The sequence below is a fragment of the Salvelinus sp. IW2-2015 genome, linkage group LG14 (genome assembly GCF_002910315.2).
Source record: "Salvelinus sp. IW2-2015 linkage group LG14, ASM291031v2, whole genome shotgun sequence".
Classification (NCBI taxonomy): domain Eukaryota; kingdom Metazoa; phylum Chordata; class Actinopteri; order Salmoniformes; family Salmonidae; genus Salvelinus; species Salvelinus sp. IW2-2015.
This window is the reverse complement of record NC_036854.1, coordinates 191,049-210,213: the sequence shown is the minus strand read 5'-3', so window position 1 is coordinate 210,213 and position 19,165 is coordinate 191,049. Positions and strand designations below refer to the sequence as shown.

The 19,165-nt window shown below is 45.9% G+C and overlaps 1 protein-coding gene across 1 annotated transcript in view; it reads right to left on the bottom strand.

Annotated features, from left to right (window-relative positions):
• LOC111972790 (serine palmitoyltransferase 2) overlaps positions 1-18,657 on the bottom strand; it is a 26,057-nt gene extending 7,400 nt beyond the window's left edge. Inside the window, exons 1-9 of the mRNA XM_023999870.2 lie at positions 18,412-18,657; positions 11,970-12,164; positions 11,024-11,178; positions 10,281-10,429; positions 9,455-9,579; positions 5,953-6,046; positions 5,305-5,410; positions 3,424-3,643; positions 2,340-2,466 (exon numbers count right to left, since the gene is read on the bottom strand). Of these exons, the coding sequence (XP_023855638.1) occupies positions 2,340-2,466; positions 3,424-3,643; positions 5,305-5,410; positions 5,953-6,046; positions 9,455-9,579; positions 10,281-10,429; positions 11,024-11,178; positions 11,970-12,164; positions 18,412-18,570 (1,330 nt within the window). The 5' untranslated portion in view covers positions 18,571-18,657. The remainder of the gene's footprint in view (positions 1-2,339; positions 2,467-3,423; positions 3,644-5,304; positions 5,411-5,952; positions 6,047-9,454; positions 9,580-10,280; positions 10,430-11,023; positions 11,179-11,969; positions 12,165-18,411) is intronic.
• Between the last annotated feature and the right edge of the window lie 508 nt (positions 18,658-19,165).

Here is a 19,165-nt window from a genome sequence, read left to right as displayed (position 1 = left end):
CTCCTAGCGACCTAGCCTCACTACCCCTCCTAGCGACCTAGCCTCACTACCCCTCCTAGCGACCTAGCCTCACTACCCCTCCTAGCGACCTAGCCATGGCAGTAACTTCAAAGGCTTGAATTTCAAACACACATGAGGCTTTGAACAATAAAACTGCCAACGTTCCTCTTTCCTGAGAAAACTATCACTGTGGGATCAGCCATTTCCATGTCTTTGTGTCAGTCAGAGCCTGGTCTGGACCATTGAGATAGTGGTGGAGGATGGAGGATGAAAACATCAGTTCTGTACTTTGTCCCTATCCACTGATACAGGATCAGATATGTTTTCATCCTCCAGTTGTTACTGTTAAGGTTGACTATAGGGTAATCTGATCCGAGATCTGTGGTTATTTGCAACTATCTAGGTAGGAACAGGAGGAACCTCCCTGTCAGAATAACATAACGCTGGAGTGACCCGGACCCTTGCTGGGTTTAGGCTGTGTGTGTGTGTGTGTGTGTGTGTGTGTCGAGCATAGTGAACTCCTGAGAGAACTCTAATCCACAGTGGCACGTCGCTTTGTACACAGCTGGAAGCCACACACACACACACTGGAGCTCAGACAGACAGACATCTGCAAGCCATGAAGCCATGTGGGGATAGTCCATACTACCAGTTCACAGGCTTCAAATCACTCAGAGCCCTGAGGGAAGCAGGGGACCGACTGGAGGTTTTAACCCAGCCTGGTGCTCCCGAGAGGGGGATAGATACACTCTGGATGGGCTGAGCTGGTTCCAGATGTTTGCTGTACAGTGTGTGTAGGAGTGACCGTCAACTCCACTGCACCTGATGACAGCACTCAGGTTGAAGAGAGGAGATTGTGTTCTACAGATGGACCAGACAGGAGACCCAACTTTCACTAGTTTAAGTACAGTTCAACCAGGACTCAACAGCTATTGGATTTTATATTAGTGTTAAGTTTTAGTTTGGAAGAATCCACACACAGCTAATTGTATTTTAAGTGCATATTTTTTTATCAATGTAAACTGTTTTTCCTTCAGTTTTTCTGTGAGCAAGAATCAATGAATTTAGTCAGAAGTCAGTAATGCTTTCCAGGTCTGTACTTCCACCTTGTGGTTACTGGTGGTAATGACACTGTGCGGTACCAGGCACCGCCTAACGCAAGTGAAAACCTTTTGTATTGCCGTCATCATCAACCCTTTGGACCAGATTCAACTCCTGATGATTAAGTACTGATGATGGAATCAGGTTTTTCAGGTTTGACAGGGTCAGTGCCAATACCGTAGTTAATGTTCGGGAGTAGTTGAGGTTGATACAGTGCATTCGGAAAGTATTCAGACCCCTTGACTTTTCCCACATTTTGTTATGTGGAGCTCTGTTAGAGTGACCACTGGGTTCTTGGTCACCTCCCAGACCAATGCCCTTCTCCCGATTGCTCAGTTAGGCCGGGCAGCCAGCTCTAGGAAGAGTCTTGGTGGTTCCAAACTTCTTCCATTAAAGAATGATGGAGGCCACTGTGTTCTTGGGGACCTTCAATGCTGCAGACATTTTTTGGTACCCTTCCGCAGAACTGTGCCTCAACACAATCATGGCTTGGTTTTTACTCTGACATGCGCTGTCAACTGTGGGACCTTATATAGACAGGTGTGTGCCTTTTCAAATCATGGCCAATCAATTGAACTTACCACAGTTGGACTCCAATCAAGTTGTAGAAACGTCTCAAGGATGATCAATGGAAACAGGATTCACCTGAGCTCAATTGAGTCTCATAGCAAAGGGTCTGAATACTTGTGTAAATAAGGTATTTCTGTTGATTTTTAATAAACTGTTTTCGCTTTGTCATTTCGGGGGATTGTGTGTTGATTGATGAGGATTTATTTTTAAATCCATTTTAGAATAAGGCTGTAATGTAACAAAATGTGGAAAAAGTCAAGCGGTCTGAATACTTTCCGAATGCACAGTATACTGAACCAAAATATAAAGGCAACATTTTCAAATATTTTGCTGATTTAGAGATCATTTAAGGAAATCAGTGAATTGAAATACATTAATTTGGCCCTAATCTATGGATTTCACATGACTGGGCAGGGGCGCAGCCATGGGTGAGCCTGGGAGGGCATAGGCCCACCCACTTGGGAGCCATGCCCACCCACTGTGGAGCCAGGCCCAGCCAATCAGAATGAGACCAACACTTTACATGTTGCGTTTATATTTTTGTTCAGTATACATATAAAACAGGGGTAAAGTGTTACTGATTGCAGGATTTGGGATATTAACTAGTTCTATTTCAGCTACACAGTGTGTTTCCTCCCAGCTGAGGGAGGCTGGCTGTGTAAACTCACCCAGAGTGGTACCGTCCTCCCCCATGATAATCTTCATAGAAGTGATGATCTGTTGGGACACAGGAGGGGACATGGAGGTGGCGTAGATAGCACTGTGGGAGTGGGACCGCAGGTAGTCTATCAACTCCTATGGGGGAAGAGAAGAGACCATTGTCATTCTCATGTAGACAGTATGGGATCTATTCAGAAATCAAACGTGCTCCAACTGAGCCATGGAAATCTGGTTTCACTGTGGGAAATGTCTCATATCATTGGGCAATGATGAAACCGGGTTGTCCTGATGATGACGAAACCACCACACCGAAACTTTTTCAGTAAACTGTATCAGTAACCATCCCTGAAAACAAAGGCTTCGACTCATAGTAGACATGTCATGACTCATGTCAGTGGCGATTATCTGTGTATGAACACCCAAGGCAGTTTCAGTGTTAGAAGGGAGGGACCCCTGCACCTAGCTCTGTTGTAACTGAATGTTTTGGTGTTTCCAGCACTGAGTGCTGCTTCAGAGGTCTTGGCACCCCGCCAAGAACATTTCTCCCGATCGCAGATCTTTTGGCGTTGCTTAGCCATACTTCCTAGTCTAGTATTCATTCACTTAATGGAACGGGAACACGAGGAAAAAAGCTGGCACTCAAGTTTCTGCCTTTCGGAGAGAGCTGACTATCCTCCGGCCTAGTCCTCCGATCTATCCTCCAGCAGCGGCCTAGTCCTCCGATCTATCCTCCAGCAGCGGCCTAGTCCTCCGACCTATCCTCCAGCAGCGCCTAGTCCTCACGATCTATCCTCCAGCAGCGGCCTAGTCCTCCGATCTATCCTCCAGCAGCGGCCTAGTCCTCCGACCTATCCTCCAGCAGCGGCCTAGTCTCCATCTAATTCCCTCCAGGCGCGCCTTGAGTCTCCGAATCTATCCTCCAGCAGCGGCCTAGTCCTCCGATCTATCCTCCAGCAGCGGCCTAGTCCTCCAATCTATCCTCCAGCAGCGGCCTAGTCCGCCGATCTATCCTCCAGCAGCACTAAAGCTCTTGGTAAATACTCCCATAATGACCTCCCCTGAACTTTAACCTCTGTCAGACAGCCAACTCACCCTTTTTCCTCCGATATACCCTCCAGCAGCACCAAAGCTCTTAGTGAACGTTCCCATCATGATGTCAACATCTTTGGGGTCCAGACCAAAGTACTCGACCACCCCTCCACCGCGAGGTCCTAGTGCCCCGATGCTGTGGGCCTCGTCCAGGTAGAGAAAGGCCTTGTAGCGCTTCTTCAGGGCTATCACCTCAGGCAGACGCACGATGGATCCCTCCATACTGAAGATGGAGAGGAGAATGGTGAGATGTGGAGGGAGGAGAGACAGACACACACATACATGGACATGAACGTGTACGCACAGCACACACACACAAACGTGTACGCACAGCACACACACACAAACGTGTACGCACAGCACACACACACAAACGTGTACGCACAGCACACACACTATAAATATTCTGTGGATCAACTGTTGTGTCTGGAAAATGACCACACCGCCGTCCTAAGACACGTGAACGTCTCCCTATGTGCAATCTAAAACAACGTAAGCAGTGTATGTTTCTTTTTGATCTTCATTTGCAGTGAGAAGTCAGTGACTGTGTGTTTCTCTAGATCACTCAGGGTGTGTCAGACCGTTTTAACGACACATTTAGTGAACTGATCAGGGACAGGCAGCTTCACCAAGATCCATACTGATCACAACGGATTGGTGGACCTTTACACTAAGTACATGACAAACAACTCAAGGTCGCACTATATTTATGCCCACTTCTATGTAAAGACTAGGAAATTATTCAGTCAACATCCTGCCACACCCAGTTAAAAGAAACTTCCTAACTGTACGACTAGGCCGTGCCGAGCCTGCAGGGAGACTAGGCCGTGCCGAGCCTGCAGGGAGACTAGGCCGTGCCGAGCCTGCAGGGAGACTAGGCCGTGCTAGCCTGCAGAGGACGACGGCGAGCGCAACTAGGCCGTGCCGAGCCTGCCAGGGAGAACTGAGGCCCGTGCCGAGCCGGCAGGGAGACTAGGCCGTGCCGAGCCGGCAGGGAGACTAGGCCGTGCCGAGCCTGCAGGGAGACTAGGCCGTGCCGAGCCTGCAGGAGATAGGCCGTGCCGCATCCGGCAGGGAGACTAGCCGTGCCGAGCCGGCAGGGAGACTAGGCCGTGCCGAGCCGGCAGGGAGACTACTGGCCAGGCTGCCGTGCCGAGCCGGCAGGAGACAGGCCGTGCCGAGCCGGCAGGGAGACTAGCCTTGCCGAGCCTGCAGGGAGACTAGGCCGTGCCGAGCCTGCAGGGAGACTAGGCCGTGCCGAGCTGAGGGACTAGGCCGTGCCGAGCCTGCAGGGAGACTAGGCCGTGCCGAGCCGGCAGGGAGACTAGCCGCCCCCCATTGCCGAGCCTGCAGGGCGTGAGGACTACGGCCGCTGCCGAGCCCTGCAGGGAGACTAGGCCGTGCCGGCCGGCAGCGAGACCTAGGGCCGTGCCGAGCGGCAAGGGAGGCACAGTAGGCCCGGCTGCCGAGCCTGCAGGGAACTAGGCCGTGCCGAAATGCCTTGCAGGACCGAGATAGGCCGTGCCGAGCCCGGCGGGGAGGACTAGGCCGTGCCGAGCCGGCAGGGCAGACTCAGGCCGTGCCCGAGCGCAGGGAGACTAGGCCCCGTGCCTCAGGGAGACTAGGCCGTGCCGCAGCCTGCAGCAGACTAGGCCGTTGCCGCAGCCTGCAGGGAGACTAGGCCGCCTGCGAGCCTGCAGGGAGACTAGGCCGTGCCGAGCCTGCAGGGAGACTTTCTAAAAATGTATTGTGAGCGTCTGATTCAGCTGGGGTTATTTCCATTATTTATTGGAATTCATTAATGAACATTTAATAAGAAAACTCAGAATAGAAATGCAGATGATAGCTGTACATATGATACCTCTTAAAAAAAAAGTACAGTACCTGTATATTCCTTCGACCAGAATGAGGATCTTCTTCCAGGGCCTGCGAGTTCTGGGCTGGCCGTGGACTATGGCATCTCTCAACAGCTTCTCTAGACTCACCATATCTAGAGAGACAGACACAGAACATAGAAAAGCGTCTGAATAATGCAGCGGAAGTACCTGAATGTTTAGACATTGTATCCCAAGCAAGACAACAAGATGGCCGGCTAACACTGAGAGGCAGCGAGTCTTCGAGTGAAGAAATGTGTTTATGCGTCACATCTCCCCTGTCTTGTCAGTCTAAAATAGAATGCCAGGAGGAGCAATGAGAGAAAACAAAACAAACACTGGCACAAAATATCCATATTATTACCTGACACCTAACTACAGAGTCACGTCTAAGTGGATAGGGAGGAACTGTAGATGGTGTAGAGGTGGCTGGGGATGGACGGTGGCTTACATGTGCTCAGACTAATATAAAGACAAACAAACAGCTAGACAGAGACTAGAGCTTCTAATGAGAGACAGTTGGTCTTTAGTGTTGTGTTGATTGCACGGAGCAGGTTACATCCCATTGTGATCTGTAAGTTTACTGTAGAGAGCTGCCTGAGGTAATAGATAGACGGTGATCAAACAGGGTCGTCTTTGACAACACTAAATGACTCACTGTTGTGCTTGAAGACTCTGATGATGGATCCAGACAGCCGAGCGCCCAGCACCAGAGAGGCATGGTTTAACTCATCACTCAGGATCAAACAACCCTGGAATTACAGCAAAATAATATCATTTATTTACATCGCAATACAAAAACCCTAACACAGTAAAGCGGTATACAGGACAGTTTCCCTGAAGGGGGGGGTCACAGACGCAGTCTCACAGTCAATGACACCTCAGACATCACACCACGACACCCCACAGCCATTGTATAGTTACCGCAAGACAAGTTACACAATTCCATCATCTAGTGATTGAACGATTAAGCAGAATTAGTGCATTAAGCAATGATGTAATTTCCAAGAAGAAGAGGCGAGGAGGAGGAAGTCTGTCAAGAACATGTGAATGGTCCTTCGCCTCTCCTCAATGTGTACGTCTGTCGAGAGGAAGTGTGTTGACTACTTTCACGAGGACGACCACGCGCCTGCCAGTCAGAGACTTTTACTTCACTTTTTGTCAAAACAAAACTTAGAGGAGGAGAAGTAAAGGGTTATAATGAGTCAGAGAGAGTAGGGGTGGAGAGAGAGGGGGGCGGAGAGAGCGGAGAGAGAGGCGGGCCGGAGAGAGGAGCGGAGAGAGGATGGGCGGACAGAGCCAGAGACGGCGGAGAAGAGCAGCGAGAGGAGAGGGGGGCGGAGAGAGAGAGCGGAGAGAGAGAGGGGGGGCGGAGAGTGAGAGGGGGGGCGGAGAGTGAGCTTCCTATCCTAATAACTCAAGGCCTTTCAGGCATCATGATGATTAACGACCTGTTTCTCAATGTTTTGAAAACACACTGAGGAAACTAGAGGGTTTTGGAACGACGTGAACCCCCATATGGGGGAGTTTGAGCAGTTCTGGACTGATTCCGAATGACATGTTGGTGTCGAAAGCGCTCTGTGAACGCCGTAGTGTCCCTTGCAGTATAATGCCAAAAAGCCCCAGCTGTCTGCTCTCTGTTTCCAAGTGTCAGGTTTCAGACCCTACATTTGCATAAGGAGTGACGTGTCACATTTTCTGGCCTATCCAGACAAAGAATCAATTATCTCTTCCCCTGAGCGAGTGAGCTGAGCTTGGGAGAAGGAAAATGAACGGTGACAGTCAAACGAATCCAGCCATAATGGTTTCATCTCTGTGTGATATGCTCAGCCAGATTTACCTCTTAACTAAATCATTTCGTAGAATTGAAGCAAGACCACTTTGTCTGGGTCAGAGACGGACAAAATCACGTTGTGCTTAAAGCTGAAGTTGTAACGAGTCTGCAAACATTGAATAGAGTTTCTGCGCCGCTCAGAGGACGTTTAGGAGAAAATTCTCTGTCGACAGTTATATGAAATGGTGCCAATATTGTACTGTCACTAAGTATGTTCATATTGATCTTACAGTTCTAGGAACGGTGAAATTGTTTAGAATTTCATTGTTATAATATTTAAAGCATTTCAGTTATTTCAAGCCACACTTTTGTTGAATAGGAAAGAAATATGATTTTTCATATTTTCATAATACTTATACTATGTACTTGAGCTTGTGTCCTCAAGTGAGTAGACCTCAACAATTTATATAAATGTTTTTACCAGAAAGGTGAGTTCCAGATCTTTCTAAAACTATGCAACATTACCAGTTATTGTTCATGGCCATCTCATGGAAAATTATTACGTTTGGGTAAGTCTATTTAGGTGGAAATCAAAATGTTGTCCTATCATTCAACTGGTTAACATCAAGGAGAGGTTACTTCAGTTCATTGACTTACAGAACGTGAGAGAGAGAGCGAGATAAGAGAGATAAGAAAGAGAGAGAACAGAGGGTGAGACAGAGGGTGAGATTCCTACCCAGCGAGAGAGATAAGAGAGATAAGAGATAAGAAAGAGAGAGAGAGAACAGAGGGTGAGAGTGAGAGAGGGTGAGAGAGAGGGTGAGATTCCTACCCAGCCAGCAAGAGCAGGAATGTTCATGAGTGAAAAATACATGTAGTAAGATCAGGACCAGAAACCCTGGACCGTCATCCCAGAAACCCTGGACCGTCATCCCAGAAACCCTGGACCGTCATCCCAGAAACCCTGGACCGTCATTCCAGAAACCCTGGACCGTCATCCCAGAAACCCTGGACCGTCATCCCAGAAACCCTGGACCGTCATCCCAGAAACCCTGGACCCACTCCAAGTCACATACCGCCCAAACAAATCCACAGATGATGCAATCTCTATTGAACTCCACACTGCCCTTTCCCACCTGGACAAAAGGAACACCTAAGTGAGAATGCTGTTCATTGACTACAGCTCAGCGTTCAACACCATAGTGCCCTCAAAGCTCACCACTAAGTTAAGGACCCTGGGACTGAACACTTCCTTCTGCAACTGGATTCCCAACTTCCTGATCGGCTGGCCCTAGGTGGTGGCCTATCCAGACAATAAATATATATATTTCCGATCAGGAAGTTGGGAATCCAGTTGCACAAGGAAGTGTTCAGTCCCAGGGTCCTTAACTTAGTGGTGAGCTTTGAGGGCACTATGGTGTTGAACGCTGAGCTGTAGTCAATGAACAGCATTCTCACTTAGGTGTTCCTTTTGTCCAGGTGGGAAAGGGCAGTGTGGAGTAGGCAACAAAACATCCCCCATGCGGAACCTCAACACGGGGCCCCTTAGGGGTGCGTGCTTAGTCTGTAGTCCCTGTTCACCCATGGCCGCGCACGACTCCCAACACCATCATTAAGTTTGCAGAAGACGGTGGTAGGCCTGATCACCAATTGCCAATGTGACAGCCTATAGGGAAGTCAGAGACCTGGCAGTGTGGTGCCAGGACAACAACCTCTCCCTCAACGTCAGTAATACAAATTCGCTGATCGTGGACTACAGGAAACGGAGGGCCGAGCACGCCCTCATTTAAATCAAAAAGGCTGTAGTGGAGCAGGTCGAGAGCTTCAAGTTCCTCAATGTCCACATCAATAAGGACATATTATGGTCCCCACACAGCAACCCAGTCATGAAGAGGAAACAATGCTTTTTCCCCCTCATGAGGCTGAAAAGATTCAGCATGGGCCCTCAGATCCTCACAAAGTTCTACAGCTGCACCACTGAGAGCGTCTTGACCGGCTGCATCACTGCTTAGTATGGCAACTGCCTGGCCTCCAACCACAAGCCACTACAGAGGATAGTGCATACTACAGGTTGACACGGGAGCTCAAATCCATTCCTGTCCAGTCTTTCCTGATCACACAACAGTTTCATAACCCCGGAACTTTCCTGTCCCTTCCCAATAAATAAAAAAAATCACTCCGGTCCCGTGCTCATTTTTGCACACAGAAATATGTACACTATTGTGTTTGATTAGGAAGTATGAAAATAATTTCAGTAATGCAAAATGCGACTGTCTTACCTATATATCTTAGTTAAATGCACTGACTTTAGGCCTAAAGTCTCTGTGGATGAGAGCGGATTCTAAATGACTTAAGCATGTGAGAAATATATATTTTTTATCCCTACCTTTCCAGCCAGAGCCGGAATGTTCATGGAGTTGGTAGCAAAGCCCATCCCAAACGCCATAGATGACTCCACCCCCAGGAACCTAGCAACCAGCTGTTCCAACTCCTCATGGAGATCCAGGTTACCTGGATACAGCAGGAACAGGAACATGTAAATAAAAATGATGTCTTACTTCAACGAGTGTTCATGACATCATAAAGCGTGCACGACATTAATACAGACGTACTAACATTCACTAGTATCCATATCAGTTACAGTGATGCTCTAAATCAACATCACTATCCATTTTTAACTCAATACAACTGTCCAGGTCATACTACAATACAACAACACAAAGACGCACTACCTCAGAACAACAGCTTCCTGCACATAACAAAGGCCTGACAGAAACAACGCATGGAGGATACAATGTTAATGTCCAACATGTCTTTCTATTCTGTGCTCTGTCATTGTGGGGTACATGACAACAGAGGACTTTTGTTTCCTTTAAAAAATGGCCAAACTACCAAAGTAGACGGCACAACCAAGCCCAACAACAGAATGAGTGAGCCAGTTTGTCCCCAGAAGGTTGTCTGCAGTGGATATTTTACCAACGTTTTGAATCAGCGCTTCCTTTTAAATAACATATGCCATTTAGAAGATACGTTTATCCAAGCGACTTAACAGTCACGCGTGCATACATTTTTGGTACGGGTAGTACCGGGAATCGAACCCACTATCCTGGCGTTGTAAGCGCCATGCTCTACCTGCGGTCCACAGATATGAGTGTTTAAACACAAAAACGACCCTTGTCCCCAACAAGAAGGTGATTATAACCATGTCTTACCCATCTCATAGCGGGTGCTACCCACTCCAACGCCATAGTGGTGGGTCGACTCTGTGGCAGCGTCAGCACACCTCCCAGTGTTCTCAGCAAAGCCCAGGTAGTTATAGGAACCCATGTTGATCACGTCTTTCACCACCTTACCTGTGTGTCTGGGTAGAAAGACAACTTATAGCAACTCTGACGAGACAGAACTACAGTTGTGGTGGAGGAGGTCCGATCTTACACTGTGAAGTCCTGTATTTTAAAACCTGCTGATAACGCTAAACACACCAAACGAAGGCTTCTGTTTCTTTTATACTGTACTTGTGAGTTTTGACAAGCAGCAAGAGTAGCTATCGTGTTGACAATAATATCAGATTTTGTTTTTAACTTGTTCTTGACGGGTTCCCTAACACTTACATGCAGTTGTGACAGCAGCATATCCTGCCTAGCAAAGAGTGAATGAGGTTTTACCACACAACGATACGTGACAGATATTGTCTGTCGGTTTCTACACATCACGTTCGTCCCCAGATAGACTTCCCTCTCTTATCATTGTAAGTAGGACAATGACCTGTAGGTGATAGAGGGGGCATGATAGACCCATGACATGGGTCGTTCTCACACAGACCCATCTACTCCCTGTAAAAGCCATGATAGTCCATGGGTAGGTCCAGAGTCTACAGTACCATATACAATAGTCTAGTAGCTACACATGTACACAAGCCCTGTTAGAGTTATTATGGTTAGGATGGGCCACTCACTGGAAGGTCCAGTTGTAGTCTTTGGAGGCCCTCTCCAACAGGTCCATCTTGGCTCCTGGAACACTGCAGATCGGCCTGTTCCAGTTGTCACGGATACGCATGTATAGATTCCGGGTGTAGAAGTTCTCAAAGTCCTGGTACAGTGGAACAAAGTCCTAGAAAACACACAGACAGAGACACAGAGAGAGAGCGAGAGACACAGAGAGAGAGAGAGATAGTCACACAGAGAGAGAGAGAGAGAGAGAGAGAGAGACACAGAGAGACTTGTCAGTCATTGTTGGAATCAATAACACGGTCTGAATTTATGCAAACACACAGGTATGTCTTTCTCCCAAGCTTTCAAAGAAATTGTTTGACCTAACTGTTCAATATTAAAGTATTTGATGTGCACTAGCCAGAAAGACTGTGTTTATAGACAACGCAAATTCCTCACAGGCCTAGGTGTGTCTCTTTCACAGCTTCAGGACAACTGGTTTGGCATAACGCATAACGGTTGCACTGAGCATTGCGGTTTACAAAAAAACAGGTTTCGAAAACGCTAAAGCTGTAGTGGAATGTGTCTGGAGAAATCAGTTTCACACCTTCCCATGTTACACATCTGTATTGTTCAGGCATATTTCACACCCTATTCACACAGCACCAGAGTAAATATGAGCACTGTAATAGCCTACATCATAAAACCGTTTTAGAGGGGCGTTTTAAAGTAGAAGCAATGAATGAATGGCAATGAAGGACTAGGTAGACAGAAGTTGCCCCTAACCAGTAACCACTGACACAGGGTCAGCTATTTCTCCAAACCCTTAATGGTTAAAAAAAATAATTCAGGGGCGGGGTAATCCGATTCAGGGGCGGGGTAATCCGATTCAGGGGCGGGGTAATCCGATTCTAGATCTGTCAGCGAGAACACGCATCCATTTCTCCAAGGAAAAACTCATCTGCATCTTACCTTCTGCTCTTCCCTCTCTCTGGCCACATGGCACTTCTCCATGCCCCAGTGCCGGAGGAAGTCCCGCAGGTACCCGAAGATGGTGAGGATCCCGTAGCCCACGTAGGTGAGAACAGCCACAAGCAGAGGAGTCTCCTCAAACTGCTCCACAAACGCTTTGTTGTACAGGCTGGCGTTACGAACAACATGGTTGTTCTGGAGAAGAAGAAAATACACAGACAAACAGAAGATGGTTGTGTTGCTGACTGGAAGGGATTCGGTGTCGATCTTTACATGCAATTTTGGTCATGCAAAACAGGTAGCATTGGAACCACCATTTATTGGGTAGCCTAGTCTGTTCTAATATTAGCCTGTGGTGTCTGCAGAAAAGTCTAATGGTGGTTGCACCATTGCAGTCTGTCCCATGGGACACACCCAAGTTGAGGAAAGATCAACAAATGGCATTTGAGTGAGTAAACTGAGCCATTGATCACAGAAGTGTGAAACTAATCTACATATTAACACAGATGCAGAAGTGTTAAACCCAGCAGACATACTGTATCTCTCTGACTCTCCTTACCAGGTCATGATTTACTTTTAGTCAGGCCTAATCTGTTTGCTCTATAGAAACATGCAGAATTTGTGACAGTCAGAAGTTTACATACACCTTAGACAAATACATTTAAACTCAATTTAATCCTAGTAAAAAATCTCTGTTTTAGGTCAGTTAGGATCACCACTTTATTTTAAGAATGTGAAATGTCAGAATAATAGTAGAGCAAATTATTTATTTCAGCTTCTATTTCTTTCATCACATTCCCAATGGGTCAGAAGTTTACATACACTCAATTATTATTTGGTAGCATTGCCTTTAAATTGTTGAACTTGGGTCAAACGTTTCAGGCAGCCTTCCACAAGCTTCCCACAATAAGTTGGGTGAATTTTGGCCCATTCCTCTTGACAGAGCTGGTGTAACTGAGTCAGGTTTGTAAGCCTCCTTGCTCGCACACGCTTTTTCAGTTCTGCTCACAAATGTTCTATAGGATTGAGGTCAGGGCTTTGTGATGGCCACTCCAATACCTTGACTTTGTTGTCCTTAAGCCATTTTGCCACAACTTTGGAAGTATGCTTGGGGTCATTGTCCAATTGGAAGACCCATATACGACTTGTTTTACTGTGGATAAAGATACTTTTGTACCTGTTTCCTCCAGCATCTTCACAAGGTCCTTTGCTGTTGTTCTGTGATTGATTTACACTTTTCGCACCAAAGTACGTTCATCTCTAGGAGACAGAACGCGTCTCCTTCCTGAGCGGTATGACGGCTGCTTGGTCCCATGGTGTTTATACTTGCGTACTATTGCTTGTAAAGATGAACGTGGTACCTTCAGGCGTTTGGAAATTGCTCCCAACGATGAACCAGACTTGTAGAGATCTACCATTTTTTTCTGAGGTCTTGGCTGATTTCTTTTGATTTTCCCATGATGTCAAGCAAAGAGGCACGGAGTTTGAAGGTAGGTCATGAAATACATCCACAGGTACACCGTCAACTTAGTGTATGAAAACTTCTGATCCACTGGAAATGTGATACAGTGACTTAAGTGAAATAATATGTCTGTAAACAATTGTTGGAAAAATTACTTGTCCTAACCGACTTGCCAAAACTATAGTTTGTTAACAAGAAATTTGTGGAGTGGTTGAAATACGAATTTTAAATGACTCCATCCTAAGTGTATGTAAACTTCAAACTTCCACTGTATGTATATATGCCTACAGCTTAGATCCTTTGAATAAAGATTGTTTGTTAAAAACAATAACAGACCCCTGAATAGTGACAGTGTTTTTGATCCCTCCTGCAAAACCGGATCACCTGGACCCTGGGCCCAGAGGGCTATCCAGAGGGCTATCCAGAGGATAGAGGGCTATCCAGAGGGCTATCCAGAAGATAGAGGGCTATCCAGAGGATAGAGGGCTATCCAGAGGGCTATCCAGAGGATAGAGGGCTATCCAGAGGGCTATCCAGAGGCTTTTCATTGAGGCTGAACTGTAGCTTATTGTGTTGAAAACTAAACCTCTCAAATCAAATGACCTAAAGTCAGTCAGCCTGGTCACCCATTAAACCCTGGCTGCTTAGCAACCACATGTCATGCCTCTCTCTACCTTTATGGTGTGTGTGCGCATGTGGACTACGTGCTCAATGCAACTCAGAACTGATCCCAGAGTCATTCTCCCTAAGGAACGGACATGATGAAATAGCCCTCTAAACTACACCACTAACCCACATACAGGTCTGACTGCTAACAACTAGACCTTCAAGCTAACTGAAACACAAAGAGAAATGTTTAAAGTCAAATATACCGCTCAGAGAGAGCAGTTAGTGGCCTAGGCCCTCCAGCCACTACCACAGACTAGTAAAAACCAGACAGATCATATCTGAACACATTTTATAGCTGTGCATTAGCAACCGTCCGAAGACCAACTGTCGTGTGAGGAACAGTACAGTACAGGGATCTAATAGGGCGTTTCGTATTCCATGAAAAGAGACGAGTTCCACACATCCAGGACGTGTCACTGTCACATGAGCTGGATAAAGAGGTCTTATAGAGGGGCAATGCAAACGAAGTGAATGCCTAGGCTCTCAATTTTTACCGCTCCTAAACCTAATCTTTATTAAAACTCTCGACGGTGATACAACACCAGGATTATCAACCAAGGGTGGGTAGGATAAGGGTACTGTTGAATTATCTGCATCACTAGCTCAACAAAGATCACATTAGGGTTGAGAGCAACAACCTGTTAAAAGGGGCCAACCGGTCAGTTACTTTGAATTCAAAATGCTCCAAATTCCAATGCTTCTGAAGCATGAATTCCTGTCCCCAAGACACTTGTTAAGATCAGATGGTAGTCTATAGGTCAAGTGTATAGAGCATATTCATTCTGTCCATCAGTGGACTAGATGGAGTCCAGATACACGTTATTACCATGTTGTTTGGTTTCTATACAACCCTTTCATATCTACATTGCCTGAGGGGTATAGGAAAAAGGGTTCAATTTAGAATTCCACGGTAGCCTCAAGTGTGTGCCCAACCGCCCCAAGCTGCCAACACATCAACGCCTAGCTGTCAGTGTCCATTTTCCTCATCCTCTCGCCTTCTGTCCTCAGAGACATTCAGCCCTCCCAAGGACCATTTCCTATAGCCAGCAGTTATTATCCCCAGGGGAGGCTTGTGTTGTGTCATGTGTGTGCTGCCTGGGAGACAAAGTACTCCTCTGCAGTTACGTTGCACAACCAACTGCCCTGCCTCCCCGTTCTGATTGGTATTCTCCATGGTAGTGTCAGTAGAACTTCTACACCACGCAAACTACATGTTCATGTGTTTAAATGTTTAGTCTTTTAGGTTATGGTGTTGGACTCCAGTAAGACTAGCTGTCACCATTTGCTTTGGCTAATGGGGATCCTAAAAAATCTAATCGTCATGTTATGCAAACTGGAAACCATATATTCTGAGGCTGCATGTATTGTGGCTGAGGATTATAAAAAAGCAAATTTGAGAAAAAGGCTGCAGAAGTTCTAACACAGACTGTAGTACTCGCAGTGCTAAAACACTCGACCACTGCTACTCCAACTTCCGGGATGCTTACAAGGCCCTCCCCCGCCCCCCTTTCGGCAAATCTGACCACGACTCCATTTTGCTCTTCCCTTCCTATAGGCAGAAACTCAAACAGGACGTACCCGTGCTAAGAACTACTCAACACTGGTCTGACCAATCGGAATCCATGCTTCAAGATTGTTTGATCACGCGGAATGGGATATGTTCCGGGTAGCTTCAGCGAATAACATTGACGTATATACTGATACGGTGACTGAGTTTATCAGGAAGTGTATAGGAGATGTTGTACCCACTGACTATCAAAACCTATCCTAACCAGAAATCGTGGATAGATGGCAGCATTCGCACAAAACTGAAAGCACGAACTACCGCATTTAACCATGGCAAGGTGACTGGGAATATGGCCGAATACAAACAGTGTAGTTATTCCCTCCGCAAGGCAATCAAACAGGCAAAATGTCAGTACAGAGACAAAGAGGAGTCGCAATTCAACGGCTCAGACACAAGATGAATGTTCCAACTTCACTCCTCTGATCCTCAACACTGGGGTTCCACAAAGGCTTGATCACCAACAATGACAAGACAGCCTACAGCAAGGAGGTGAGAGATCTGGGAGTGTGGTGCCAGGAAAACAACCTCTCACTCAACGTCAACAAAACAAAGGAGATGATCGTGATCGTGGACTTCAGGAAACAGCAGAGGGAGCACCCCCCTATCCACATCGAAGGGACCGCAGTGGAGAAGGTGGAAAGCTTCAAGTTCCTTGGTGTACACATCACTGACAAACTGAAATGGTCCACCCACACAGACAGTGTGGTGAAGAAGACGCAACAAACGCCTCTCAAACCTCAGGAGGCTGAAGAAAATGTGGCTTGTCACCTAAGACCCTCACAAACTCTTAGACGCACAATTGAGAGCATCCTGTCGGGCTGTATCACCGCCTGGTATGGCAAATGCACCACCCGCAACCGCAGGGCTCTCCAGAGGGTGGTGCGGTCTGCCCAATGCATCACTGGGGGAAAACTACCTGCCCTCCAGGACACCTACAGCACCCGATGTCACAGGAAGGCCAAAAAGATCATCAAGGACAACAACCACCCGAGCCACTGCCTGTTCACCCCGCTATCATCCAGAAGGCGATGTCAGTACAGGTGCATCAAAGCTGGGACCGAGAGACTGAAAAACAGCTTCTATCTCAAGGCCATCAGACTGTAAAATAGCCATCACTAGCACATTAGAGGGTTCTTCCTAGATACATAGACTTGGAATCACTGGCCACTTTAATAAATTGAACACTAGTCACTTTAATAATGTTCACATATCTATCTACATTACTCATCTCATATGTATATACTGTATTCTATTCTACTGAATCTTAGGCTATGCCACTCTGACATTGCTCATCCATATATTTATATATTCTTAATTCATCATTCCTTTACTTAGATTTGTGTGTATTGAGTATATGTGCAATTGTTAGAATTTACTCATTATATATTACTGCACTGTCGGAGCAAGAAACACAAGCATTTCGCTACACCCGCAATAACATCTGCTAAACACATGCACGTGACCAATAAAATTTTATTTGATCATTTAAAACCTGGATAGGAGTTTGGAGTTTATAAGAGTGACTTTATGTTGTAAATGATTAGTTTAAAAGTGAGTTTTGGGAAAACAATGGTGAAAATGAGTCTAGCATGTGGCTGATTGTTAATTGGTTAGTAAACTAAATAACCTACACAATGAAAGCATAGCAGCCTATGATTACGCTGTCTAACAACACCCATAGCCTATTCTTCAGTCTAATCGAGGGGTCCAGGATGACCACAGGACAGAAATAACACACTCCACAGAATGGTGCAAAGAAAACAGACTCATTCTTAATGTAAAAATAAAACAAGGAAATTACAAACTTCAGAACCATAGAAGATGACACCAGGCCAATCCACATTGACTCAGAACAAATAGAATCAATTGAGCAATACAAATATCTTGGAACTATAAAATCGACTCGAAACTCTCTCGGATTGCAAACACACAACAGATATACAAAAAGGGACAACGACTGTATTTCATGAGGAGATTAAATCAATCCCCGGTCAATAAAATAATATCAGCCATGTTCTAAACATACATTGTTCAGTGTTCTCACTTTCTGTTTCCAAGCCTGGTACAATCAGCTATCCATCTAAAACAAAAACCAACTACACAAAAGAGTAACGCTGTCAAGCAAAATCAGTGGAGTTAAACTCAAGAACATGGAAGCGCTGTTCTTGGAGAGAGTTGTGAGGGCAGGAGCGAGAATTGCCACCGACCTGACACACCCACTCAACCAGGAGTACCAGCTACCATCAACCCGCCGATAGAGAGTCCATCTTTACAAAACCACCCGAGCCCAGAAATCATTCATCCCCACCAGTATATGGCAATTGAATAAATAACTACTCCCTCCCCCATACGAACTGTTAACTGTAACCACATGTGTTGCGGATGTAGTTGTTTCCGGGTCATTACAATATATATAAAATGTATGTACTTATGTGGTGATGCTTTGCTGTGTTGAGATGCAAGACACATTTTCACAAAACGGACACGATAAATAATTATTATAAATCAGTCAACACATTCTGAGGCTTAATAATTTCATCACAAAGCATCCACCCTATCAAACTTGTTACAATGACTCAACTTCAATACTAGTTTAAAAAAGCGACAAATAAAAATAGTTGGAATAAGTAGTTACATTTTATTGCGCTGTGTTTATTCAATCTATATTGTTGCCGGATATTCTAATGGTCATTCCCTATTCTCATCGAGCGGTAGTAGCAGTAGTGTTGACGGGTGGGCCTCACCTCACTCGGGCGCCGATTCTTCTGTTGCGGTTGTTGGAACAAGCAATGATTCTTCACGAAACCGTTCCTTCTCGATGATGTCTTACCGTTGGATGTCCGGTGGAAAACATCTCCATTTGTCAGTTTATTCGCCGAGCTCTTGGTCATACTTGGTGGCATTTATTCGCCTGAATATCCAGGTTTGTATATTTACGTGCCCGGGACCTCTCTTCTCTCTCTATGACTGGGGAAACTGCAAATACACAATATGAGATTACCGGAAATGCACGCCCCTGTTAACTTTCAGCGACCAATGAGGAGTTTATGACGTCATGTAAAACTGAATAAATACGGGATTAGCCATGTAAATTACCATCGAAAGAGCCTGTAGTAACCTTTTGCATGGTTTTACGATTTTTCCAGTGAAGTATCACTTCACTTGTGTGTAAAGGACTTTGGTCATGTGCCATGGCCTACAGGAAAACAGTCTAAGGAGACGATTTTCCTTGCACCCACCCACTGAGCCAGATGTCCCTGAATAGGATGTTTGTGAAAGTAGTCTTTTTGGGAAACTGAATAGAATGACATTATTTCCAGCTTGTATGACTGTTTTAATGAATGATTCACATTATCTCCAGCGTTCATGACAACTTGTTTAAATGTTTACAGTTAATCGATTTACAATCCTCCAAGGTTACAGAATATGTTTCCTCACACACTCAGTCTACAAGATACCTAGTCTAAACCAATTATCTTGTATCCCAAATACACCATA